Raw genomic sequence first — 27,526 nt, 5'->3', positions numbered from 1 at the left:
GTCGGAGGTCGACAGAGTGAGCACCTGGTCTTCCGGGGGTGGCAAGGCTTTGGTAGCCGGCTCCTTGTTGTCCCTGTCGAAGCGAGCGTAGAAGTTGTTAAGCTCCTACGGAAGGGAGGCGTCGCTGACCGGGGGACTGGTGTTTTTGCCCTTGTTGTCAGCGATGGCCTGGATGCCTTGCCACATACGCCAGGGGTCCGAGTTGTTGTGGAAGTGATCCTCTATCCGCAGTGTCTGTTTCCATTTGGCAGTCCTGATACCCTTTTTTAGGTTGGTCCTAGCTGCTCTGTAAGCCGTCGCGTCGCCAGATTTAAATGCTGCGTCGCGTGCTTTCAACAGTGAGCGGACCTCTCCGTTCATCCAGGGTTTCTGGTTGGGGTATGACCTGACATTTTTGTGGGTCGTGACGACCTCGACGCAGCTGTTGATGTAGAATAGCACTGTGGATGCGTATTCATAGAATCATAGAAAGATAGGAACAGGAGTAGGCCATTCGGCCCTTCGAGCCTGCTCCGCCATTCAATGAGATCATGGCTGATCTTCGTCTGAGATCATAGCTGATCTTACCAGTTCAGTACCCCGTCCCCGCCTTTTCTCGGTAACCCTTAATCCCCTTAGCCTTCAGAAATATATCCAATTCTCTCTTGAAAATATTTGTTGAATTAGCCTTCACAGCCCTCTGTGGCAGGGAATTCCACAGGCTCACCACTCTTTGAGTGAAGAAATTCTTCCTCATCTCTGTTTTAAATGATTTGCCCGCTATTTTTAGACTGTGGCCCCTGGTTCTGTGCTCCCCTGCCATTGGAAACATTCTCTCTGAATTCAGCCTGTCCAGGCCTGCCATAATTTTATATGTTTCGATGAGATCCCCTCTCAATCTTCTAAACTCCAGTGAGTACAAGCCCAAACTATTCAATCTCTCCTCGTAGGTCATTCCCGCCATTCCAGGTATCAGCCTGGTGAATCGCCGCTGCACTCTTTCCATGGCAAGAACATCCTTCCGCAGATGGGGCGACCAAAACTGTACACAATACTCCAGATGCGGTCTCACCAGCACCTTGTACAGCTGTAGTAAGGTATCCCTATTCCTATACTCGAACCCCCTTGATATGAAGGCCAACATACCATTTGCCTTCTTAATCGCCTGTTGCACCTGCATGCTCTCCTTCAGTGACTGGTGCACAAGAACACCCAGGTCCCTCTGCACTTCCCCATCTCCCAATCTATTGCCATTTAGATAATAATCTACCCTCCTGTTTTTACCCCCAAAGTGGATAACCTCGCATTTATCCACATTATAGTGCATCTGCCACGTATCCGCCCATTCCCCCAACCTGTCCAAATCGCACTGTAGCCTCCTGACATCCTCATCAGAGCCCACCCCTCCTCCTAGTTTAGTGTCATCAGCGAATTTGGAAATATTGCATCCAATTCCCTGATCCAGATCATTTATATATATTGTGAACAGCTGGGGTCCCAGGACAGATCCTTGCGGCACCCCGCTGGTCACTGCCTGCCACTCCGAAAACGAGCCGTTTATTCCAACTCTCTGTTTTCTATCCGCCAGCCAGTTCTCTATCCACGTTAATACTTTGCCCCCAATCCCATGAGCCTTAATTTTGCATGATAATCTTTTGTGTGGGACCTTATCGAAGGCTTTCTGGAAGTCAAGGTACACCACATCCACTGGCTCTCCCCCATCTATTTTACCAGTTACTTCCTCAAAAAATTCCAGCAGATTAGTCAAACACGATTTACCCTTTGTAAATCCATGTTGACTCTGTCCGATCCTTTCCCCATTTGTCAAGTGCTCCGCTATTTTATCCTTAATAATGGACTCTAGCATTTTGCCCACAACCGATGTAAGGCTTACTGGTCTATAATTCCCTGCTTTCTCTCTACCCCCCTTTTTAAATATTGGGGTAACATTAGCTACCCTCCAATCCACGGGTACTGTTCCCGAGTCAATGGAGTTCCGGAAGATGACCCTTAGAGCATCTGCTATCTCCAGGGCCACCTCCTTAAGTACCCTAGGATGTAGTTTATCAGGCCCCGGGGATTTGTCGGCCTTCAGTCCCCTCAACTTACCCAACACCATATCCCTAGAGATACTAATTTCTGTCAGCTCCTCCCTCTCATTAGTTCCTATGTTTGCCGATATTCCTGGGAGGTTATTTGTGTCCTCCTTTGTGAATACAGAACCAAAGTATGAGTTTAATTGGTCTGCCATTTCCTTATTCTCCATTATATATTCTCCCGAATCGGACTGCAAGGGACCGACTTGGGATTTTACCAGTCTTTTCCTCCTGATATACCGATAAAAGCTTTTGCAGTCTGTCTTTATGTTTGCTGCAAGTTTACTTTCGTATTCTATTTTCCCCTTCCTGATTAATCCCTTTGTCCTCTTTTGCTGTATCCTGTACTGCCCCCAATCTTCCGGTCTGGTGCTTTTTTTTGCCAGTTGATATGCCAGTCGATGTCATTGGAGGCTTCTATTGAAAAACATCATGGCGGGGGGTTGGTTTGTAACCACGTGTTGCATTCCTGTACGCAAACAAGGAGTTATCTACCTTATGTTGTAGATTTATGTCTTCATTACCCATGGCCTTTATGGCCTTCTTGAAGGTCTGGACAAACCTTTCAGCCAATCCATTGGTGGCGGGATGGTATGGGGCGGACGTGTAGTGCTTAACCCCATTGTTTTTTTTTTAAGAACTTCCTGAATTCTTCGGATACAAATTGTGGGCCATTATCAGAACAGATCTGTTAAGGCAGCCCATTCCTGGCGAATATGGTCCTTAATACTGTGATGGTTTTTTCCGTGGTGGTGGAGGACATCTTTATTACCTCCAGCCACTTGGAGTGTGCATCATCCGCGATTAAGAACATTGAGTCCATAAATGGACCAGCAAAGTCGATGTGTACCCTTTGCCATGGAGATGAGGGCCACTCCCATGGATGTAGAGGGGCTTGTGGTGGGGCGTTTTGGACCTTCTGGCATCCTAGGCAGCTCTTGGTCATTTCTTCGATGTCTCCATCGATACCTGGCCACCACACAAACGCTCTGGCTAAGTTCTTCATTTTCACTCCACCCAGATGCCACTCGTGAAGCTCCTTTAGCACTTTATCCTGGAGTTTGGGTGGAATCACCACTCTGGATCCACACATCAAGGTTCCTCGGCACACTGACAGCTGTTCGCTTCTTTGCGAGAATGCTGGCAACAGTGGTTCGCCATGTGCTGACCATCCCTTCACCGTTAAATCGTAGACTCGAGAGAGAGTCGGGTCATTTCGCGATTCCTTTTCAATGGTAGAATTTGTCACCGGTAGACATGCCACTATGGTCGAGTGGAACATCTCCACTAGGTCCACTGTAGGCGCCTCTTCCACCATTGGCAACGGTGGGCGCGATAACCCGTCAGCATTCCCATGCTGTTTTGTTCCTTTGTATTCTATGTCATATTGGTGTGCCCCTAGGAAAAGGGACCACCTCTGTAGCCTTTGCGCTGTCATAACGGGAACGCCCTTTTTAGGGTTGAATATGGAGACGAGGGGTTGATGGTCAGTTAACAAGGTAAATTTTTGTCCGTGTAGGTAATGGTTGAATTTCTTCACCCCCCACACCAGGCTGAGTGCCTCCCTGTCGATCTGGGCACAGTTGCGCTCAGCTGAGTTCAATGAGCGTGACGCAAAAGCTATCGGCCGCTCCGAGCCATCAGGGAATCTATGCGATAATACCGCTCCCACGCCGTAAGGGGATGCATCGCACGCCAGTCTGATTGGCAGTGATGGGTTGTAATGGGCCAACACTTCCCAGGACGTCATAGAGTCAGAGTTTTACAGCGCAGAAAGAGGCCCTTCGGCCCATCGTGTCTGCGCCGTCCATCAATCCCTGTCCAGTCTAACCCCATTTTCCAGCATTTGGTCCATAGCCTTGTACGCAATGGCATTTCAAGTGCCCATCCAAATGCTTCTTGAATGTTGTGAGGGTTCCTGCCTCTACCACCCTTTCAGGCAGTGAGTTCCAGCTTCCAACCACCCTCTGGGTGAAAAAGTTCCTCCTCAAATCCCCCTAAATCTCCTGCCCCTTACCCTGAATCTATGCCCCCTTGTTATTGACCCCCCTACTAAGGGGAAAAGTTCCTCTTTATCTACCCTATCTATGCCCCTCATCATTTTGTACACCTCAATCAGGTCCCCCCTCAGCCTCCTTTGCTCCAAGGAAAACAACCCCAGCCTGTTTAGTCTTTCTTCATAGCTGAGGCGCTCCATCCCAGGTAACATCCTGGTGAATCTTCTCTGCACCCACTCCAAAGCAATCACATCCTTCCTATAGTGAGGCGACCAGAACTGCACACAGTACTCCAGCTGTGGCCTCACCAGCGTTTTGTACAGCTCCATCATAACCTCCCTGCTCTTATATTCTATGCCTCGGCTAATGAAGGCAAGTATCCCATATGCCTTTTTAACCACCTTATCTACCTGTTCCGCTGCCTTCAGGGATCTATGTACATGTACACCAAGGTCCCTCTGACCCTCTGTACTTCCTAGGGTCCTACCACTCATTGTGTATTCCCTTGCCTTATTTGTCCGTCTAAAATGCATCACCTCGCACTTTTCCGGGTTAAATTCCATTTGCCACTTTTCCGCCCATCTGACCAACCCGTTAATATCGTCCTGTAGCCGGAGGCTTTCCTCCTCGCAATTTACCACCCCACCAATTTTCGTGTCATCCGCGAACTTACTGATCATACCCTTTACATTCGCATCCAAATCATTAATGTAGATCACAAACAGCAAGGGACCCAGCACCGATCCCTGAGGTACCTCACTGGACACAGGCTTCCAGTCACAAAAGCAACCTTCGACCATCACCCTCTGCCTCCTGCCACTCAGCCAGTTTAGGATCCAACGCGCCAAGGCCCCCTGGATCCCATGGGCTCTTACCTTCTTGACCAGTCTCCTATGCGGGACTTTGTCAAATGCTTTACTGAAGTCCATGTAAACCACATCCACAGCATTTCCCTCATCCACACACCTAGTCACCCCCTCGAAAAATTCAATCAGATTGGTCAGACATGATTTACCCTTCACAAAGCCATGCTGACTATCCCCGATTAATCCTTGCCTCTCCAAGTGGAGATTAATTTTGTCCCTCAGAATTTTTTCCAATAATTTCCCTACCACAGATGTTAGGCTCACTGGCCTGTAATTCCCTGGTTTATCCCTGCTACCCTTCTTGAATAATGGTACTACGTTAGCTGTTCTCCAGTCCTCTGGTACATGCCCTGTGGCCAGAGAGGTTCTGAAAATTTGTGTCAGAGCCCCTGCAATCTCCTCCTTTGCCTCACACAACAGCCTGGGATACATCTCGTCCGGGCCTGGGGATTTATCCACTTTTTGGCCTGCTAAAACCGCTAGTACCTCCTCCCTCTCGATGCTAATATGTTCAAGTGTGTCACAGTCCCCTTGCCCGACTTCTATGTCTACATCGTCTTTCTCCATAGTGAACACAGAGGCAAAAAATTCATTTAAAACCCCACCTACTTCATCTGGCTCTACACACAGCTTGCCACTTTGGTCCCTAATGGGCCCTACCCTTTCCCTGGTTATCCTCTTGCCCTTAATATACTTATAAAACATCTTAGGATTTTCCTTTATTTTGCTCGCCAGTGTTGTTTCATGGCCCCCCCTCGCCCTCCTAATTTCCTTTTTAAGTATGCCCCTGCACCTTTTATACTCCTCTAGGGCTTCCTCCGTCTTTTGTAACTGCCAAAAGCCCCCCTTTTTTTCCTAATGCATTTTTGTCTATCCCTTGTCATCCAAGGTTCCCTTTGCTTTTTGGTCCCACCCTTGACCTTTACAGGAACATGTTGGTGTTGTACTCTCTCTATTTCCCTTCTGAAAGCCTCCCACTGTTTTGATGTGGATTTTCCTGTAAGTAGCTGCTCCCAGTCCACTTTGGCCAGATCCTGCCTTATCTTATTAAAATCGGCCTTCCCCCAATTTAGAATCCTTATTTCCGGGCCGTCTTTGTCTTTTTCCATGACCACCTTAAATCTCACCGAATTATGGTCACTCTCGCCAAAATGCTCTCCTACAGACACTTCCACCACCTGCCCGGCTACATTCCCTAGAATTAGGTCCAGTACCGCCCCCTCTCTTGTAGGACTTTCTACATGTTGGCTCAAAAAGCTCTCCTGGATGCACTTTAAGAATTCTGCACCCTCTAAGCCTTTGACACTCTGACTATCCCAATTTATATTGGGGAAGTTGAAATCCCCCACTATTATTACCCTATTATTTTCACACTTTTCTGAGATTTGCCTACATATCTGTTCCTCTATCTCCCCCTGACTGTTTGGGGGCCTATAGTACACTCCCAGCAAAGTGCTTGCCCCCTTTTTGTTTTTAAGTTCTACCCATATGGCCTCATTCGAGGAACCCGCTAATATATCATCCCTCCTTACAGCAGTAATTGACTCCTTAATTAATATTGCAACACCCCCTCCCCTTTTACACCCCCCTCTGTCTCGCCTGAAGATTCTATACCCCGGAATATTCAGCTGCCAGTCCTGACCCTCCCTCAACCATGTCTCCGTGATAGCAACAATATCGTACTCCCATGTGTTCAACAACAACTTCAGTTCATCCACCTTATTTGCAAGACTCCTTGCATTAAAATAAATGCCTTCCAGCCCTGCCATATTCTCTTTTGCCTTCACATCTTTGCTCTGCCTTCCCTGCTGACTTGTTTTTTCCTCCGTATTTGGCTGGACATCACCCCCTACTATAGCTCCACTCTGTATCCCATCCCCCTGCCGAGTTAGTTTAAACCCCCCCCAGCAGTGCTAGCAAACCTCCCCGCAAGGATATTGGTTCCCCTCTGGTTCAGGTGTAAACCGTCCGACTTGTACAAGTCCCACCTGTCCCAGAAGCAGACCCAGTGATCCAGGAAACTAAAGCCCTCCCCCCTGCACCATCCCTTTAGCCACGCATTCATCTGTTCTATCCTCCTATTCCTATACTCACTAGCACGTGGCACCGGGAGTAATCCAGAGATTACAACCTTTGAGGTCCTGCTCCTTAATCTTGCCCCTAGCTCCCTAAATTCTTGCTGCAGGACCTCATCCCTCTTTTTACCTATGTCGTTGGTACCAATGTGGACCACGACCTCTGGCTGTTCACCCTCCCCCTCCAGAATGCCCTGCAGCCGCTCAGTGACATCCTTGACCCTGGCACCAGGGAGGCAACAAACCATCCTGGATTCACGTCTACGGCCACAGAAACGCCTATCTGTTCCCCTTAGTATCGAATCCCCTACCACTATTGCTCTCCCACTCTTTTTCCTCCCTTCCTGGGCAGCAGGAGCACCCCCAGTGCCAGGAAGCTGGCTGCTGCCGCCTTCCCCTGGTGAGTCATCCCCCTCAACAGTATCCAAAGCGGGATACTTGTTTGAGGGGGGAATGGTCACAGGGGTTTTCTGCACTACCTGCCTACTTCTATTGCTCCGCCTGATGGTCACCCCTTTCCTTTCTTCCTGTGCAGCCCTTCCCTGCGGTGTGACCAACTCACTAAACGTGTTATCCACGAACTTCTCAGCATCGTGAATGCTCCACAACCCATCCACCCGCAGCTCCAGCTCCTCAATGCGGTCTGCTAGTAGCTGCAGATGGATGCATTTCCTGCACACGTAGTCACCAGGGGCAGTATCCCTGAATTCCCACATGGAGCAGGAGGAGCACATCACGGGGCTGGGCTCTCCTGGCATGACTTACCCTTTAATTAATTTAAATTAACTTACTATCACCAATTAAAGATATCTCTAAGGCGCTTGTATAGTCTACCAACAGTACCTGCTACACCAGAAAAGACCCTAGTAACTATAAACTACAGAGTTAAAGTTTAAAAAAGAGAAATACTCACCAACCAATCACTTACCTGCTCCCTGATGACGTCACACACTGATTTCTTTTTACCTCTCTCCCCGCTGCTGAGTTGGTAAGCCTCGGTACTCGCGCCGGTTTTTATACCGGGCTCCTCCTCCGCTGCTCCGAGTGCTCTCGGGCCTCGCTGGTCGCCGGTTTTTATACCGGGCTCCTCCTCCGCTGCTCCGAGTGCTCTCGGGCCTCGCTGGTCGCCGGTTTTTATACCGGGCTCCTCCTCCGCTGCTCCGAGTGCTCTCAGGCCTCGCTGGTCGCCGGTTTTTATACCGGGCTCCTCCTCCGCTGCTCCCGCTGCTCCGAGTGATCAAGCCTTTGCATTTATGGAAGGCACGTTTACAGTCTTCGCTCCATTTCCAAACTACTCCAGTTTGTAGCAGTGCGTTAAGCGGGTGCAGAACCGTCGACAAGTTTGGTAAAAATTTATGATAGTAATTTACTAATCCCAGAAACGACCTTAATTGAGAGACATTTTCAGGCGCGGGGGCTTTTACGACCGCTTCAATTTTTTCAGGTGACTTATGCAACCCTTCTTCGTTAATGACATGGCCACAATATGATATTTGTTTCTGGAAAAATTCGCACTTGGGGCAATTTGCTCGTAGGCCCCGTTCTCTCAGCCTCGCGAGCACCTGCTCCAAGTTGGCAAGGTGCTCGTTGTCGTTTTCTCCTGTTACAAGGATGTCGTCTAGGTAGCATTGAGTCCCCGGAATCCCTTGCAGGACTTGCTCCATAGCTCTTTGCCAAATAGCCGGAGCTGATGCCACTCCAAAAACCAGTCGATTGTACTGGTCGAGGCCTTTGTGTGTGTTTATCGTGAGATACTTTTTAGAGGCCTCCTCAACCTCCATCTGTAGATATGCCTGTGCTAAGTCAATTTTGGTGAAACGTTTCCCTCCGGATAGTGAGGCGAAAATATCTTCTATCCACGTACCGTGTGAAGAACCGGGTTTACAGTCACCTTGAAGTCCCCACAGATGCGAACTTTTCTCTGTTCTTCAGATTTATCATTATTCAATGTTTTCTTCATGACCAGGACGATAGGTGTTGCCCACTCGCTCCAATCTACCTTGGATAACACGCCTGCTTTTTCCAAATTCTCCAGCTCTGCCTCGACTGCTGGACGAATTGCGTATGGCACCGGCCTTGCCTTAAAAAACTTGGGAATTGCCGCATCTCCCACTTTTATTGAGGCGGTGGCGCCTTTCAGGGTTCCTAGTTCCTGTTGAAACACTTCTTTGGCGTTAGCCAAGATTTCTTTTAATTGTCCAGCTATGACGTCATCATCGTTTTTTTTCTTACTGGTCACCGTCAGTGCCTGAATGGAGTGCCGGTCTAAACGTATCTTTCTGATCCATTCACGTCCCAACAACGGTGGACCACCATCTGGCAGAACGTATAAATACAACTTCTGTATTTCCTTGCCGCTGTATACAACAGGCACCCTTATTTTCCCTTTGGGGTATACTTTCTGCCCCGTATGTGTTTTCAAGATAATGGATGTGTCTTTCAAAGGTATATGCGGAAATAGCCGCTCGTAATCCCGTCGACTTATGATGGTCAGAGCTGATCCTGTATCTAACTCCATTTTGACTGGGGACCCCGCTATCGTGAGGGTAACCCAAATGGTCTGGTAATCTTCTTTGGCAATTACATTATGTAATTTGAAACAGCTTAGTCTCTTGTTTCCGGAGTCGCTATCGCTCTTCTGGTCTTCGGAGCTACTGTCCGTCATCATTTGTACCTTTCTGTACTTTTCCTTATTGACCTTTTTACTGTCAGCGGATTTCTTTCCAGATCTGCATACACGTGCAATGTGTCCCATCTTTCCGCATTGCCTGCATGCTTTGTCCTTGAACCAGCAGTCCTTCTGGTCATGGGTGGATCTGCCGCAGCGATAACATCTCTCGAAACCCCGTGTCATTTCATGGGTGCCGAAGTCCTGTGGCTTTTGCTGTATCTCTGCAGCTCCTCTTGCTGCTGCTTCGTATGATACAGCCACACTGAAAGCCTGGTCCAGTGTTAAATCTTTCTCAGAAAGTAGTCTTTTCTGTGTTCCTTCGCTTAGGAGACCGCAGACGAATTTGTCTCGTAGAGAATCTGCCAGTCCTGCCCAGAATTGGCAGTGCTTTGACAGCTTTCGTAATTCGGTGAGGTAATCAGCGTTACTTTCATTCTTGTGCTGATTCCTCCTGAAGAATTTGAATCGTTCCTCTATCAGCGGCGGTGTTGGGTTTAAGTGCTCCTGTAGGGTATCAAGAATCTCTTTAAAATTCTTGTCCATCGGTTTGGCTGGAGTGATCAAGTTTCCTAACAGCCCGTATGTCCTTGCGCCCATCAGATTTAGAAGTACCGATGCCTTATCATCCGCTACTTCATTCACCTTGCAATATACCTCCACTCTTTCCACATATGTGGTCCAATCTTCTATATCACTATCGAAAGCAGTAATATTGCCAGTCTTCGGCATCTTGAAAATCTAAAATGGCGCTTCCCGCGCTTTTCTTTCTTCCCCCGCCGAGTTAAGATGGCGCCTCCCGCGCTTTCCCGCCGCTGCCGCTAACGCTGTTCTCCGCGGTTCCCATTGCGACCTGCAGCTTTTCGCGGTATTTCTATTTTATTTTTTATTTTTTTACATATCGCTTCAATATTCTCTCCGTAATTGAAGAACCGTTCCCGTCGTGGAGCGGACCCTCTGGGACTTTCCCCTCCCTCTGCTCGGTCCGAACGCCGACCTGATTCGCAGCACCGGCCACGCCCTGAGTGCTCCACCCTCTCTCTTTGCTTCTGCTTCCCGACTCGCTGCCCGGCCCCGTTGCAGAGCCACCCGATCGAGCTCTAGCCCGCCGCAGCCCAGGAAGGATCAGTGCACTACCTGCCACCAGCCCGTTTAGCTGGGGAAACCACAGACTGGAGACCAAGCCTGGACCTCGTTTTCAAGTTTCTTGGAGTTATTTATTTATTTATTTTTCTTGCTTCTGGCTTCGACCTTCGCCTGAGGAATCGATCCCCTTGAGGTGCTGCCGAATTGCAGGTAAGTTCGTTTCTAACTCGTCGCCACTGTTAGATCCGTGTGTTAATGGAGACACGGAATGCAGGAGTTGATTTAACAAGTGTTTACTGAACAAAGTCTGGAGGTGAACTAACTACACAAGACACTATACAGGCTTATATACCCGAGTGGTCACTACTGGTACTACAGTATACAGGGGCTTCAAAAACATAGTTCCTCTTAAAGGTCCATACACTACACCTTTAAGGCACAAAAAACCCCACAGGAAAAGTGGTCCAACCGCAGCTAACAAGAGAAGTTAAAGATAGTATTAGATCAAAGAGGCTTATAATGTTGCCAAAAATAGTAAGCCTGGTTAAAATTCAGCAAAGGAGGACCACAAAATTGATAAAGGGAAAATAGAATACGAGAGCAAACTAGCGAGAGGCATAAAAACAGACTGTAAAAGCTTCTATAGGTATGTAAAAAGAAAAAGATTAGCCAAAGTAAGTGAGTCCCTTACAGGCTGAGACAGGAGAAATTATAATGGGGAATAAGGAAATGGCAGAAAAATTAAAACAAATACTTCGTGTCTGTCTTCACAGAAGAAGACACAAAAAAACCTTACGGAAATAGTGGAGAACCAAGGCTCGAGCAAGAATGAGGAACTGAAAGAAATTAGTATCAGTAAAAAAAGTGGAAAAATTAATGGGACTGAAAGCCGATAAATTCCCTGGACCCAATAGCCTACATCCTCGGGTTTTGAAAGAGGTGGCTATACAGATTGTGCATGCATTGGTTGTCATCTTCCAAATTTCCATTGATTCTAGAATGGTTCCTGCGGATTGGAAGGTAGCAAATGTAACCCCACTATTTAACAAAGGAGGGAGAGAGAAAACGGGGAACTACAGACCAGTTAGTCTGACATCACTCGTAGGGAAAATGCAAGAATCTATTATTAAGGATGTGCTAACAGGGCACTTAGAAAATCATAATAATAGGACCTGGCAGAGTCAACACTGATTTATGAAAGGGAAATCACATTTGACAAATCTGTTAGCGTTTTTTGAGTTTGTAACTAGCAGAATAGATAAGGGGGAACCAGTGGATGCGGAGTATTTGGATTTTCAGAAGGCATTCGATAAGGTGCCACACCAGAGGTTCTTAAACAAAATTAGGGCTCATGGGATTGGGGGTGATATACTGGTATGGATTGAGGATTGGTTTATGGACAGAAAACAGAGAGTAGGAATAAACAGGTCATTTTCAGGTTGGCAGGCTGTAACTAGTGGGGTACCGCAAGGATCAGAGCTTGGGCCTCAGCTATTCACAATCTGCATCAATGATTTGGATGAGGGGACCAAATGTAATATATCCAAGTTTGCTGATGATACAAAGCTGGGTGGGAATCTAAGTTGTAAGGAAGATGCAAAGAGGCTTCAAGGGGATATAGACAAGCTAAGTGAGTGGGCAAGAATATGGCAAATTGAATATAATGTGGAGAAATGTGAAGTTATCCACTTTGATAGGAAAAATAGAGGAAGAGTATTTTTTAAATGGTGAGAGATTGGAAAATGTTGGTGTTCACAGGGACCTGGGTGTCCTTGTACACGAATCACTGAAAGTTAACATGCAGGTACAGCAAGCAATTAGGAAAGCAAATGGTATGTTGGCCTTCATTACAAGAGGATTTGCGTACAAGAGTAAAGACGTCTTACTTGTAATTATATAGGGCCCTAGTGAGAACACACCTGGAGTAGTGTGTACAGTTTTGGTCTTTTTACTTAAGGAAGGATATACTTGCCTTAGAGGGAGTGCAATGAAGGTTCACCAGACTGATTCCTGGGATGGAGGGATTGTCCTATGAGGAGAGATTGAGTAGACTAGGCCTATATTCTCAAGTTAAAAAGAATGAGAGGTGATCTCTTTGAAACATACAAAATTCTTACAGGGTTTGACAGGGTAGATGCAGGGAGAATGTTTCCTCTGGCTGGGGAAGTCTTGAACCAGGGGTCACCGTCTCAGAATAAGGGGTCGGCCATTTAGGACTGAGATGTGGAGAAATTTCTTCACTCAGAGGGTGGTGAATCTTTGGAATTCTCTACCCCAGAAGGCTGTGGAGGCTCAGTCGTTGAGTATAATCAAGACAGAGATCGAAAGATTTTTGGATATTAAGGGAATCGAGATATGGGGATAGTGCAGGAAAGTGGAGTTGCAGTAGAAGATCAGCCATGATCTTATTGAATGGCGGAGCAGGCTCGAGGCCAAATGGGCTACTCCTGCTCCTACTTCTTATATTATGTTCTTTGTCAGCTCTTTCGAAGAGCCGGCACAAACATGACTGGCCGAATGGCCTCCTTCTGTGCTGTAAGATTTTATGATTCCAACAAAAGTCTAGTTAATTAGTATTAGATTATATGAACTTCCAATTTCATTTTCAGCCGAATACAAAAAGAAAATACTGCAGATGCTGGAAATCAAATAAAAACAGAAAATGCTGGAGATACTCAGCAGGTCAGGCAGCATCTGTGAAGAGAGATACAGAGTTAACGTTTCAGATCGATTACCTTTCATCGGAACTGGAAAAAAGCAGGAAATGGAACAGATTTTAAAGCAAGTGTAGGGGCTGGGAAAGGGGGGGGGGGCGGAGAAATGAAAGAACAAAAGGGCAGGTCTGTGATTTCATTTTCAGCCTGTTGAGTATTTTAACTAGGTTAGATAACAAATCAGTTTATTACGTACACCTGACTTTGTATCTTACTGGACTTGATAATGGAGCAGAGAAAAAATCATGAATCCCTAAAATTTCTAAAAGGGTGAAAACTGTGACTTCTGTTTTATAGCATACCAGTGAACATCCACATTCAGAGCTACAACATTTGTAGAAATAACTTTTCCCACAACCATCTATGAAAAGGAAATGCTAAACTTATATCCTCACTTCTAATTTCCTCCACCTAAAGATGTTTAGGTAATCTGTTCTCCAAGCGCAATTGAGCACTGTTAACACCATAAATGTAGTTTTCCATATTTTCTAATCTTACATTAACATTCTACACTGATTGAAAGTTGAACAAAAATTGCTACATCATTAAATGAGAAAACGACTGCTTAAAGTATTTCTGTAGCTGCTTTGGGGAAATCATGCAACACTGCTTTGGGCTGTCCTAAATAATAAATTGTTAAATTAAGATAGTTTAGTTACAGACTATTCCACACTCAGTGAATGAATGCACTTTTGCAAAGTTACATTTGCCTCCCAATTAATTTTTATGGATGCAACTTATGCAAGTGTATAAGGGCAAGTTTCACCCCATTCTACATAACCAATTAAAATTCCCAGTTGCCACCTTTACAAATACTGTACTATCTTGTGAATGATTAATTTCAAGTCAGTTAACAACTGCTGCTCTATTACTGTAACCAAACTTTTTAACTAAAAAACATTTACTGCGTCTATTTTTCCTACAGGTGCATATCCACAGCACACTTCAGGATATGAATGCAACAAATGAATGAGTGGAAAAATTCTCCCACACAACACTTCCAGAGCCAACCAGCGAGCAATAAATGACGTCAAAAATAAAATGAACAGGAATTACTGGCTTGCATTCGAGAAATGTGCCTCAGTAAAGTAGCTTCAATTAGAGGTAATGAAAATGGCAACAAGATTCACAAGTGCTTTAGAACAGCTTTAAGGATAATTTTAAAAACAGAATAGAAAGCTGCCAATCCAAACGTTCTTGATGCACATAGATCAGTAATCTGACAAGAGGTAGGGGGCCAGAATTTGCAGTGGGTATGACAACGTACTCTCAGTACACCGTCATACGGCTTTGAAATGGACCACAAGTTCGGGATTTCCGCATGCACTTACAAATGCGCTAAATCCCGAACTTGCCATCTTTCAAGTTACGCCTTGACAGATGATCTGCATCACCTCGGATATCCCAATTGCTGGCAGAGAGTTGGGCTAATTGCCCACCAACTGCCCAGTAATTACGAACAATTTTTTTTTTACAGTTGATGCAAACAGGCGCAGAGCCTGATCAGATGGAGACAGTTGCTCATTCTATTCGCTCCGGAATGGATTGTAAAACTGTCCGAAACACCCCAAATGATTAAAGTAAAGATTTTTCAGATCTTTGTTTGGGCTCTGTTGTAGTTATGTTTGTGTTACCTGTCCATGTATTTTATATGAAATTTCACAGCGCTTGAACGATTTAACAGAACTCTAATTCCTAAATTAGATTTAAGAATTCATTCCCAAATAATTTTTTTTAGGTAGGTCTGTGAGCAAGACGGAGTGAGCGCAAGAAAGAGAGAGAGAGACAGACAGAGATCTAGAAACAATTTTTAAAAAAAATCATTTATGGGATCAGGGCATCGCTGGCAATGCCAGCATTTGTTGCCCACCCCTAATTGCCCTCGAGAAGGTGGTGGTGAGCCGCCTTCTTGAACCGCTGCAGTCCATGTGGTGATGGTACTCCCACAGTGCCGTTAGGTAGGGAGCTCCAGGATTTTGACCCAGCGACGATGAAGGATCGGTGATATACTTCTAAATCAGGATGGTGTGTGACTTGGAAGAGAACTTGGAGGTGGTGGTGTTCCCATGCGCCTGCTGCCCTTGTCCTTCTAGGTGGAAGAGGTCGCGGGTTTGGGAGGTGCTGCAGTGCATCCTGTAGATGGTACTCACTGCAAACACGGTACGCCGATGGTGGAGGGCGTGAATGTTTAAGGTGGTGGATGGGGTGCCAATCAAGCGGGCTGCTTTGTCCTGGATGGTGTCGAGCTTCTTAAGTGTTGTTGGAGCTGCACTCATCCAGGCACGTGGAGAGTATTCCATCACACGCCTGACTTGTGCCTTGTAGATGGTGGAAAGGCTTTGGGGCGTCAGGAGGTGAGACACTCGCCGCAGAATACCTAGCCTTTGACCTGCTCTTGTTGCCACAGTAGTTATTCTCCTAGTGTTTAAAATTATGAAAATACATCGGGTGAAATGCAATATAAATGAAGTTACCAGTATTGGAGGTAGACACTTTCCCTTCTTTGCACTGATTCGAGCACCAGGCCCAAGAGCTGCTGTGATGTCAACAAGCTATCTAAGCAGCCAATCACATTGCAGAATTCTCTCAGGAACCAGGAAATAGAAAGCACTAATAATCACTTTTTAAAAAATTTACAGAGAGTGAAATAAAAATTGGGACACACACATTGGGTTGAGGTGGAAGCTGAAATATCAAGAACAAAAATTTTTTAAAAGATAAAGCTTATTAATTTTTAAATCTAATAATTTTTAACTTGAGAAATTTGACGTTCCACCAATATAAAAATTAGTTTTTCAGGGCCAGAACAGTTATCAGTAGTTATTACTCAGATCACCATTAAAAACCCAGTTACATCACATCTGAATGGATCTAACTTTTTATGGAGTCTCTAACAGCGATATTTGTTTAGAAAAGGGGAAGTGTGTGTCATATCAGTGATTTCACCGACTGCCGGCTCTAGGATGGGGGCAGTCCACAGCGCATCCTGTAGCGGAGCAGTGAATGACATATCACAACTTCAGGATTTCTGCGTTAGGCTGCGCATACGCTAAATCCTGAAGTTGCGGTCAGCATTCAAACACTGCCAATTCGCCGTCAATCAGGACTGCAAGTTCTGGCCCTTGTATTTTGTACACCCATTATACACCCAAGCAGAATACTCAAATAAACCAAGTTGAAAATCAGAACCAGTCTTCATTTAAAAAAGTAATAACTAGCTGATCTCCCACGGTGTTGCTCACAGTAGATTGGAGGATATGTTGTTTTACAAGGACAAGAGCATTGTATTATGCAACGCATAAGCAATTATTTTGCTACGGTGCAACTGTGTGAAACCTGATGTGCCCTTTTAAGGCCATAAGGCCTCAGTGTCGCCTCTTCCTGTGTCAATGAGAGGCTAATTGCTTTTAAGCAGATGCCAGTGTTAACTGGCAAGTCAGATGAAATGGACAAGAGCTAACTTTTTTTTTGGGATGTCTGAAGTATGATGGACACATCTCAAAGCTCTTAGATAAATGATTGTCTGGACACTAATAGTGCAGTGAATGCCTCATGTGCAATGTTTACAAGCCTATTTAACCATAATTAATCATGTCTTACACTTTTATTCCTGGTTTTGAAAACTCAAGCTGAAGCACCTTCTCTAGTATTTCTCTCAGTTCATTGCTCCTTTGAAACGCACAGGATTAAGTCATTATTCACAGTTTACAATGACCATAAAAAACATCATGAGTGTTAAACACGCCACACACTAACTCTCCAAAGAAAAATGGTGTAAACATCATGAAGAACATGGATAATTTGTGCCAAAGAAGTGGTGTGTTTTTACTCATTTATTTAATCAATCTTAAATAATGTTCATCCCACTTAACATTTGCCAATATTCCTTCCCCCATTGGCTGCACATTGTCTCTCAACCTCACTGAGCTGAGGATGGTCAATGACAGACACAGCCCCGGTCACATCACCTCAAACCTACTGGGATAAATAGTTTCTTCACTTCTCAAAGCAGGTATGAGTACACAAAATAAAAATAGATTTTTCTCATTATTACTTATAAAAAGCAGGGGGGGGGGCAATAGATGCGAGGGAAGAATGGGAGTGAAACAGTTATGTCCATATGCCTTGGTAGTCTTCCAGAAAGTGGACTTTGGCAGCAAGATCTCAGTACTGGGTTCAAATGTTGAGAACCTATCGATGTGTACATTATGTTCACATGGCTCAGTGCAGTTTCTCTGAATATTTTTTTTTATAAACGGTATCAAGTTTGCTCCCATCAAGTATCATATTTTCTCATATTATTCTTAATAATCTCTTCAAATGTGAGCAAAAAAGTTGTATGTGGCTTATATGTTACGACATAATTCATATTTTAGTCAATATCAGGTTACCCGCATCAGAATAAGTTTAGGCTGTTGCCTTAGATATTCTCTGGGGTAGAGAGATGCTGGTCACTCTCATAAGTTTCGAGCGGTGCCTGTACTGCCCAATATCTAACATGATAGCATAACCCAAGAGTGTAACAACAGCACCTCCCAGTGATATGAAATGTACATTGTGTTTTTTGCACAAATTTCCAAATGCTTGGTAAGGTGAGATACAAATCATGAAGTTGCTTTATTTCACAGACAGAAGTGAACGCAAGAGAGCAAGTTATCACCAGATTTACTTCAGCCAATCAGTTCAACTGCTCTTCACACATGACGAGCACGCTACACTTCTCCACATGAGCGGATTGTCTTTCCCGACTTAAATAAAAGAACTCATAACTACCGTCCTGCATTGTCATTTTGAGCCTAGCGAAAGCTTACCCTCGCTGATTTGTTTAGAAACCAGACTGACTGCCCATATGTCTTTTTTTTTTAATCTCCACATGTTCACAACCAAAGAGGAGGTCTGTTCTGGACCGATGGACATTATGTGACATTCTGGACATTTTTACATGCAATAGCACCCTCTGGTGGCAGTTATTGTGTTAACAGTTTGTATGCTGGAAAGGTCATCTGATCTTTCTTCCTGTGAGAGGTCATTTGACCTTCCCACCTTTCTTCCTGTTGACCCCAGGAAGCAGTTTTGCCAGGAAGAACCTGACTTGAGTAATGGAGAATCTGCCACGAGAGGTTCCATTTACAATCCAACGTAATCTGATTTCATATGTTAGGCCAAGCGCAATATCTGTGAGTATCTTTGGTTCTTTGCATAATAGCAATGTTGTCAGAGTAATATTTTGATAATACTATGTTTATAAAAGGTTAATATTTAATAGTTACAGAAGTTAGTTCAAATGTTAGTTAGTTATACAATTAGTCTATTCTACTGTTGTAAATATGTTTATATCTTATGTAATATCGAATGTATAGTACTCAGTTTATGTACAAAACATACTTTGTCTTTGTTTACAGTTTCACAAATTTGTTCAAGTAAAAGCTTCAAAACAGCAACCACTTCAGAAGAATTATTTTTGAGTAAGTGTTTAACTTGCTGGATAGCTAGATAGGAGCACGTCTAGCACAGCCAGTACAAGGTCCAATGCCAAAAAATCTCTGCCAGCACACAGAACAAAGGACCTCCCAACACAATGGGTGCAAGATCAGCATTTTTATCATCTTTCATCTCAAGCACCTTAAAATAAAAATACTTACAAACTTTAAAGTAACTCTATTCCCCCCGCAAATTCTTACTACAGAAAAAGTTGCAACGATTTCCAAAATGACATATTAATTTGATTTGAGAATTGGTACAAGATCATAAAACTCTTCAAATTTCACTTAGAACTTATTTTACAAACAAGAGTTCACAAAAGGCCAGTATTTATAGATGATGGGAGGGGTGGGGGGGAAATGGAAGGAGGCAGGGAAAAAAAGGGAGGGAGAAATTTCTTCTAACTAAATATTGGGAAGACTGAAGCCATCGTCTTCGGTCCCCGCCACAAACTTCGTTAAATGGCCACTCATTCCATCCCTCTCCCTTACAACTGTCAGAGGCTGAACTGGACGACTCACAATCTTGGTGTAATATTTGACCCAGAGAAGCTTCTGACCACATACCCGCACCATCACGGAGACCGCCTATTTCCACTTCCAGAACATCGCCCAACTCCACTGCTGCCTCAGCACACCTGCTCCTGAAACCCACATTCGTTCCTTTGTTACCTCTAGACTTGACTACGCCAATGAATTCCTTGCAGGTCTCGCATCTTCCACCCTCCATAAATTTAGGCTCATACAAAACTCGGCTGCCGTGTCCTAACTCGCACCAAGTCCCGTTCACCCATCAGCCCTGTGCTCGCTGGCCGAGATTGACTCCCAATTAAGCACTACCTCGATTTTAAAATTCTCATCCTTGTTTTCAAATCCCTCCATGGCCTCGCCCCTCCCAAGCTCTAATCTCTTCCAGCCCCACAACCCACTGAGATATCTGCACTACTCCAATTCTAGCCTCTTGCGCATCGCTGATTTTAATCACTCCACCACTGGTGGCTGTGCCTTCAGCTGCCTAGGCCCTAAGCTCTGGAATTTCCTCCCGACCTCTCTTTCCTCTTAAGACTCTCCTTAGAGCCTGCCTCTTTGAACAAGGTTTTGGTCATCTAACTTAATATCCCCTTATGTGGCTCAGCGTCAAATTTTGTTGGACAACATTCCTGCGAAGCACCGTGGGATGTTTTACTAAGTTAAAGACACTATATAAACGCAAGTTGTTGTTGCTGTTGAAGGAGGGATGAAGCGAGAAAGGGAACGAGAGGCGTGTGAAAACCATTTGTTTGTGTCCTCACCTCTTCAAAACCCTAATCAGCTCAAGGTTCGATTTACAACCACTCTCCGACAAAGTTCTACACAACGATGATTATCACCCTGTTCCACTGGCTCAGTGAGCACCCCCCACCCCATCAACTTGATCCTCATTGCAGCCTGTGTTCTCCTCCAGCTCTTCTGGTTGGGGAGTACTACTTGTTTTCTTTCCCTTTGCTCCATCACTGGAAACTGGTCCAAACAACACCTATTAAATTTCTACCCCACAACCAATTCCTCCCAAATCCACTTCGAGTTACTCCCTTGCTTCACACCTTCAAAAGCCTGCTAACACAAATCTTCGACTGTGCCTTCAATCTTCCCTTAATCACCTACTTCCCCTGCCAAGTGTCCAGCTCTCCCCCTTGGCAACACTCAGGACGTTTTATGTGACAAACTATTAGAAATGCAGTTGTGTACTGTTCCCTTTTCACTTTGATAAGCACATTTTCCAAAATAAACATTTTAAATGGAACAAATAAACAGAAAAAAACCTAATGCAAGAATATTTGTCCTGTCCACAAAATATTGTGCGGCAGATCAACTGCTGTTAAGATAGACAATTTATTGAAGGAGAAAAAGCCAGAAAAGATTGAAAATGCAATTACGGCGAGAATGAAAATAGCTTGAAACAGGATTTGTTGAAAAAGAATGTTTGTTTATGAAGCTGCACTGCAAGAATACAGAACAGAAAAGCCACAAATTACTGCATTCAATTTTTAGCCATAATCAAACAAACCACTGTTTAAAGGAAACATGCCAGACTCCTCTTTAAGGAAAGGTTTTGGCAACACACATTGGAGACCATTGAACAGAACTAAACTCACTTAGCTTCCATGACCCTTAATTCTCAATGCCTCACAAATTACCTCCCTGGTTTCCCTCAGCACTCTGGGATAAATACCATGCAAACCTGAGAATATCTTCATGTTTTGGTCAGAAGTTTGTGGGTTCAAGTCCCACCCCAGGTACTTGAGCACAAAATCTAGGCTAACACTCCAGTGCAGTACTGAGGGAGTGCTGCACTGTCAGAGGTGCCGTCTTACGGATGAGACGTCTGCCTTCTCAGGTGGATGCAAAAGTTTCCATGGCACTATTTCAAAGAACAGCAGGGGCATTATCCCCGATGTCCTAGCCAATATTTATCACTCAATCAACATCACAAACAGATTATCTGGTCATCATCACATTGTTGTTTGTGGGAGCTTGCTGTGTGCAAATTGGCTGCTGCATTTCCTACATTACAACAGTGACGACACAGAAAAAGTACTTCATTGGCTGTAAAGCGCTTTGGGACTTCCGGTGTTTGTGAAAGGCGCTACACAAATGCAAGTCTTACTTTCTTTCTTTGCCTTTCAGCCAGTCCAGGGCACCATTTCATTCATATAGAAGTCATGAATTTTGATTAGGTTATCTCCGATTAGGGAGGGCATGTTGCTCAAGACTTCTCTGTGAATTCTTGGAGGATGTAATCATTTAGAATATTTATTTCTTGCATTCCTCCTCAGTTTGAATTTCTTTTATTTAAAAGGTAATTGGCAAAGTGCCAGAGGCGAGGCAAGAACATTTTTTACCCAGCAAGTTATGATCTGGAATGCACTGTCTGAAAGGGTGGTGGAAGCAGATTCAACAGCAACTTTCAAAAGCAAATTGGATAAATACTTGGAGGATAAAATTGCAGGGCGATGAGGATAGAGCAAGGGAATGGAACTAATTAGATAGCTCTTTCAAAGAGCCAGCACAGGAACGATGGGACGAATGGCCTCCTTCTGTGCTGCAAGATTCTATGAAAGGGAATTGGAGTGTTAGCACAAGTCTTCTATTGACTTGGAGTGATTTAATATTTTTAACTTTTAACCTTTGTTATGTGATGAAATACGATTTTAAAAATTGAAATGTCTTACAACTGTACAGCTACACAATTGTAAGATGGTGACCATTGAACTTTTGAACCGAGCCTGATCCTTCCAGCATCGGCAGATTTTAATATGAAGGGTAACTAACTGATTAAAGAAGTTAATTGGGAATGTGCCAATATGTGTTGATCTCAAACTTTTACTGCAAGAACTGATATCATTGCAAGGATAAAACATTATCTTTTTAATTAGGAGTTTAGAACCAAGGACTCGTGCTGAATGACACAATCAAAGACAGATTAGCAGTTTTACTTGGTGGAATAGCAATTACAGGTAACAGAAAATTTGTGCAGTAAGATAATGAAATAGGGAGTTATTCTGATCTGGTTAGCTGAACAGAAAAAGAGCTCGTTAGTGAGGACATCCGCTTAACAGTTATTGATAAGGCATAGGTTCTTATTTTTTCCTTACACTGACTTGTTTTTAAACTTTAGGCACCATCGTGTAATGTGACAAAACTTTGGATTTGAAGGGTTCGATCAACCCAAATGCTGCGCTCAGAACTGCAACCTGTTTCCCCAACAATGTAAGCAACGTTCCCTCTACGGTCGTGCAGCTCTCTGCCGGTCCCAGCTTTTTCAATGTTAAATTTTGCACATGCACGAAACTGTGAATGGGACATGCATCCAAAAAGAAATTAGGGTCACATTGGCTACGTACTATATGATTGAAGTATCTGCACCGTGGCTGTAATGTGTACTATTCACAGGATGCACTACAGCAACTTGCCACGGCTTCTTGGGCAGTACCTCACAAACCCAAAAGGGTTATTTCAGCTTAGCAAGCTGTAACTGGTGGGGTGCCACAAGGATCAGTGCTGGGGCTATTTACAATCTATATTAATGACTCATATGAAGGGACCGAGTGTAATTTATCCAGGTGTATTGACGGTACAAAGCTAGGTGGGAAAGTAAAACGGAGTCTGTCAAAGTATAGATAAATGAGTGGGCAAGAAGGTGGCAAATGGAGTAAAGTGTGAGGTTATTCACTTTGATAGGAAGAATAGAAAAACAGATTTTTTTTTCAAATGGTGAGAAGCTATTAAAAGTTGGTGTTGAGGGAGATTTGGGTGTCCTTATATTCACACAGGAAGTTAACCTGCAGGTACTGCAAGCAATTAGGATATTGGCCTTTATTGCAAGGGGGTTGGAGTCCAAGAGTAAGGAAATCTTGCTACAATTGCCAAGGGCTTTGGTGAGAGCACACCCGAGTACTGTGCATTGTTTTGGTCTCCTTAACTGAGGAAGGATATGCTTGCCTTAGAGTGGGTGCAACCAAGGTTCACTAGATTGATCCCTGGGATGAGAGGGTTGTCCTGGGAGGAGAGATTGAGTAGATTGGGCCTATACTCTCTGGAGTTTACAAGAATGAGATGTGGTCTCATTGAAACATACAAGATTCTGAGGGGGACTGACTGAGAGGCTGTTTCCCCTGGCTGGAGAGTCTAGAACTAGGGGGCACAGTCTCAGAATAATGGTTCGGCCATTCAGGACAGCAATGAAGAGAAATGTCTTCACTCAGCGGGTTGTGAATCTTTGGAATTCTCTACCCCAAAGTGCTGTAGATGCTCAGTTGTTGAGTATATTCAAGGCTGAGATCAATAGATTTTTGGACTCTCGGGGAATCAAGGGATATGTAGATCGGGCAGGAAAGTGGAGCTGGCTCAAGAGGCTGTACGGCTTACTCCTTCTCCTACTTCTTATGTCTTATGTTTCTTAAACCCACGACCTCCACCATCTAGAAGGACAAGGGCAGCAACTGGATGGGAACACCACCCTGATATGGACATATATCGCCTTTCTTTCATCATCTCTGGGTCAAAATCCTGCAACTCCCTATCTAACAGCACTACAGGAGTACCTTCACCATGTGGACTGCAGCAGTTCAAGGCGGCAGCTCACCACTAACTTCTCAAGGGCAATAAATGCCGGCATTGCTAGTTTTTATTCTCCATATAATACATTTTCGGGATAGGAGTGTCACTGGCAGGCATTTATTGATGAGCGCACTGACTGGCCATGGAGTAATGCTGATAAAATTCACAACCAATTACATGTCAGACAATTCACTCTCCCAACTGAAGGAGGCTGTGTGAGGGATGAGCAACTCTTCTGAGCAAGTATAGAACAAGTTATTAATTTAATTAATAAAATCCTTCAAACCCATTTTTAAATACTTGGCAGACATACAGGGCTTCACTTTTTAAAAAATTATTTACTCATGGGATGTGGGCGCCACTGGCAAGGCCAGCATTTATTGCCCATCCCTAAATACCCTCGTGAAGGTGATGGTGAGCCACCTTATACAACTGAGTGGTTGTACAGCTCGGCCATTTAAGAGGGCAGTTCGGAGTCAACCACATTGCTGTGGGTCTGGAGTCACATCGAGGCCAGACCAGTTAAGGGCAGCAGATTTCCCTCCCTAAGGAACATTCGTGAACCAGATGGGTTTTTACAACGATCCATTAGTTACATGGTCACAATTACTAATGCTAGCTTTTTATTCCCGATTTATTTAATTAAATTTAAATTCTCCAGCTGCCGTGGTAGGATTTGACCTCATGTCTCCAGAGAACATAACCACTATGTGACCGTACCCCTACATAATTTATTACAAACTGAATCAGCACAGGAGCGGTATATCTTAGCACAGTAAATTGTTTAAATATTCCCTCCTCTCAAAACATTATTTACCTAAATATGTAACCTGTGAATCTGATTTATATTCATTTAAAATAAAAAAGCAGATTTGTCTTTCAGCATTATTTTTCCAAATTCTAGATTAATAAGACAGCAAAGTCCATACCTGCTGTCGCCCACTCAGGTCCAGCTGCTTCCAAAACTGAAAATCGAAACCAAGATCACGCCAGTACTTGCAAACCAAAGATGCTGAAAGACATCTTTCCTTCAGCGATAAATGAGCAAAAACCTGAAATGAAAAAATGTTACTGATCAGAAGCTAAATAGTCAACATTTACAATAAACTACATCACTATGGGTGGCTTATCAAATGTGCTCGCTAACCTCTGCAGGACAATTAATACTTCCATACAGCAAGGATCAAGAAAGCAAACACCATGTTTGCTAAATTCTCTATTTCACATCTATTCTGATAGCAAATATTAAAAACAAACAGAATAATAGAAAGGAAACAGAGAAAGCATCAATAGGAGAGCAACATTTGCTCCCAGTCAGACTGGCATGAGAGCGAGAAGGGGAAAGTGCACGAGAAGGAGGGGGAGAGTGTGAGAAGGAGAGCAATAGCAAGAAGGAGAGACGGAAAGAGGGGAGAGACAGAGAGGAGAGAGGGAGATAGAAAGAGAAGGGGCAGGTCATCAGTCTGTCCTTTTCACTTTAGATCGTGTATGGCCCATCAACAACAACATGCAAAAAGGGAGAATTTGTAGCGGCATGGAAAATAAACGAGCAATAGGGACAAAACAAAACGCAGTGCAAGACGAGCCAGAATCGTAGCCTGTAGGTCGGGTACTACAAGTTAATATATACTTGAAAAATACTTAAATTAATTTTAAAACAGGCCGCCAACAGGTGTGGTTCCTGGAGGACCCAGGAGTGGGGGCAAAGGCCAGTGCCTGCAGGAGAAGGCAACAGACAAATGTAAATTTCAATTTTACACGGGAGAGGAGTTAGTTGGCTGAAAGTCAACAAAAGCCTGTAAAAAAAAATGTTTATATAAATTAAATTGCAAAAATGTAAAATGAAAGCTAAAATTTAGAACTAAAACTTAACTCAAGAGAAAGTAATATTGTTAATGGAATCTCAGCTACACCCAGTGGGCAGTTTGTGAAATGACAGCAGGACAATTTAAAAAAGACTTTTTTCATTCGAAATACAGACTTAGGAAATTACTGGAAAAGTTGAGAAAAAAAACTATGAGCAAAAAAAATGAAGTACCGTAGGGTTTTGCAGACAGAAATTGCACAGATAAGATAGAAGTCAATCTCCTGTGGCATTACAGACAGCCAGTGATGCCCAAAATAAATCTTCAAATGGCAAACGATTAGAGAGCACTTTGTTAAGTGGAATTGGAACACGCACACACTCACACGCACTTCCTTGTTGTCGAACTTCAGCAACTTCCATATGGGAGGGAGCTTTCCCAATATATATTTTAAAAATTTAAAGCCCCTCCCACTGAGAGCTGTGGCTCAGTGGCTTGCACTCTCACCTCTGAGTCAGAGGATTGTGGGTTCAAGTCCCACTCCAGGGACTTGAGCACATAAATCTAGGCTGACACTCCAGTGCAGTGCTGAGCGTGTGTTGCACTGGCGGAGGTGCCGCCTTTCAGATGAGATGTTAAACCGAGGCCCCGTCTGCAATCAGGTGGATGTAAAAGATCCCATGGCACTATTTCGAAGAGCAGGGAAGTTATTCCCAGTGTCCTGGCCAATAGTTATCCCTCAATCAACAAAACAAAAACAGATTATCTGGTCATTATTGTGGTAAACCACTGTCATACCTGTCTGTGTCTGTATGTGTATTCCACTAGGTACAGGTCTGGACATGCCTCGGCTCACTCCTCCCACTATTCCAGGTATATAAGTGACTACCTCCCAGTCCCTTAGTATTCTGGACGGGTCGACCACTCGAGACAAGACCTTCATTCTTTAGTTAATAAAAGCCTGATTGTTACTCGCTCAACTTCAGTCTTTTGAGTAATTGATGGCGCATCAATTATCACATTGCTGTTTGTGGGACCTTGCTGTGCGCAAATTGGCTGCCACGTTTCCGACATTACAACAGTGACTACATTCCAAAAGTACTTAATTGGCTGTAAAGCACTTTGAGAAGTCCAGTGGTCATGAAAGGCAAGTCTTTCTTATATTAGTGTGCACGTGAAAAGATGCTGGCATTATTCCCATGATACCTGGAGAAACTATAGATTTTCAAATTACAGTATGCTTTTTGCACAATATATCAAAGGCATGTCTTTGTACAACTGCAAAGAAACCCCAGTCTTGGCAGAAGTATTGCTGAAGCAGAAAGTATCAGCTGAAAATCACAGAAAAGTTAGAAATAAGGCAGACTTGCAATGATCTGATGCTATCCTGCAGCGAGTCCACATTCACCAATCACCCCTCTCGTAGACTTACATTGGTTGGCTCTCAATCTCCCAACAACTTGCATTTATGCAGCGCCTTTAATGTAGTAAAATGTCCCAAGGCGCTTCACAGGAGCGTTAGGATACAAAATTTGACAACGAGCCAGAGAGAGATTAAGGTGGATGAACAGCAGCTTGGTCAGAGCTAGGTTTTAAAGGGTGACTTAAGGAGGAGAGACAGACAGAGGTGTTTAGGGAGGGAATTTCAAGGTTCGGGCCT

At 44.2% G+C, this 27,526-nt stretch overlaps 1 protein-coding gene across 4 annotated transcripts in view; it reads right to left on the bottom strand.

Annotated features, from left to right (window-relative positions):
* fbxl17 (F-box and leucine-rich repeat protein 17) overlaps positions 1–27,526 on the bottom strand; it is a 950,602-nt gene that overhangs the window by 900,601 nt on the left and 22,475 nt on the right. For all 4 annotated transcript variants that reach the window (XM_085987565.1, XM_085987585.1, XM_085987575.1 and 1 more), the window contains one exon: positions 24,991–25,113. In XM_085987565.1, coding sequence (XP_085843691.1) covers positions 24,991–25,113 — 123 coding nt within the window. The remainder of the gene's footprint in view (positions 1–24,990; positions 25,114–27,526) is intronic.

The sequence above is a fragment of the Somniosus microcephalus genome, chromosome 1, assembly GCF_052327205.1.
Source record: "Somniosus microcephalus isolate GS21.2 chromosome 1, FLI_Smic_1.0, whole genome shotgun sequence".
In the NCBI taxonomy this organism is placed as follows: domain Eukaryota; kingdom Metazoa; phylum Chordata; class Chondrichthyes; order Squaliformes; family Somniosidae; genus Somniosus; species Somniosus microcephalus.
The sequence above is the reverse complement of the archived record's forward strand: the minus strand, read 5'-3'. Positions and strand labels throughout refer to the sequence as shown.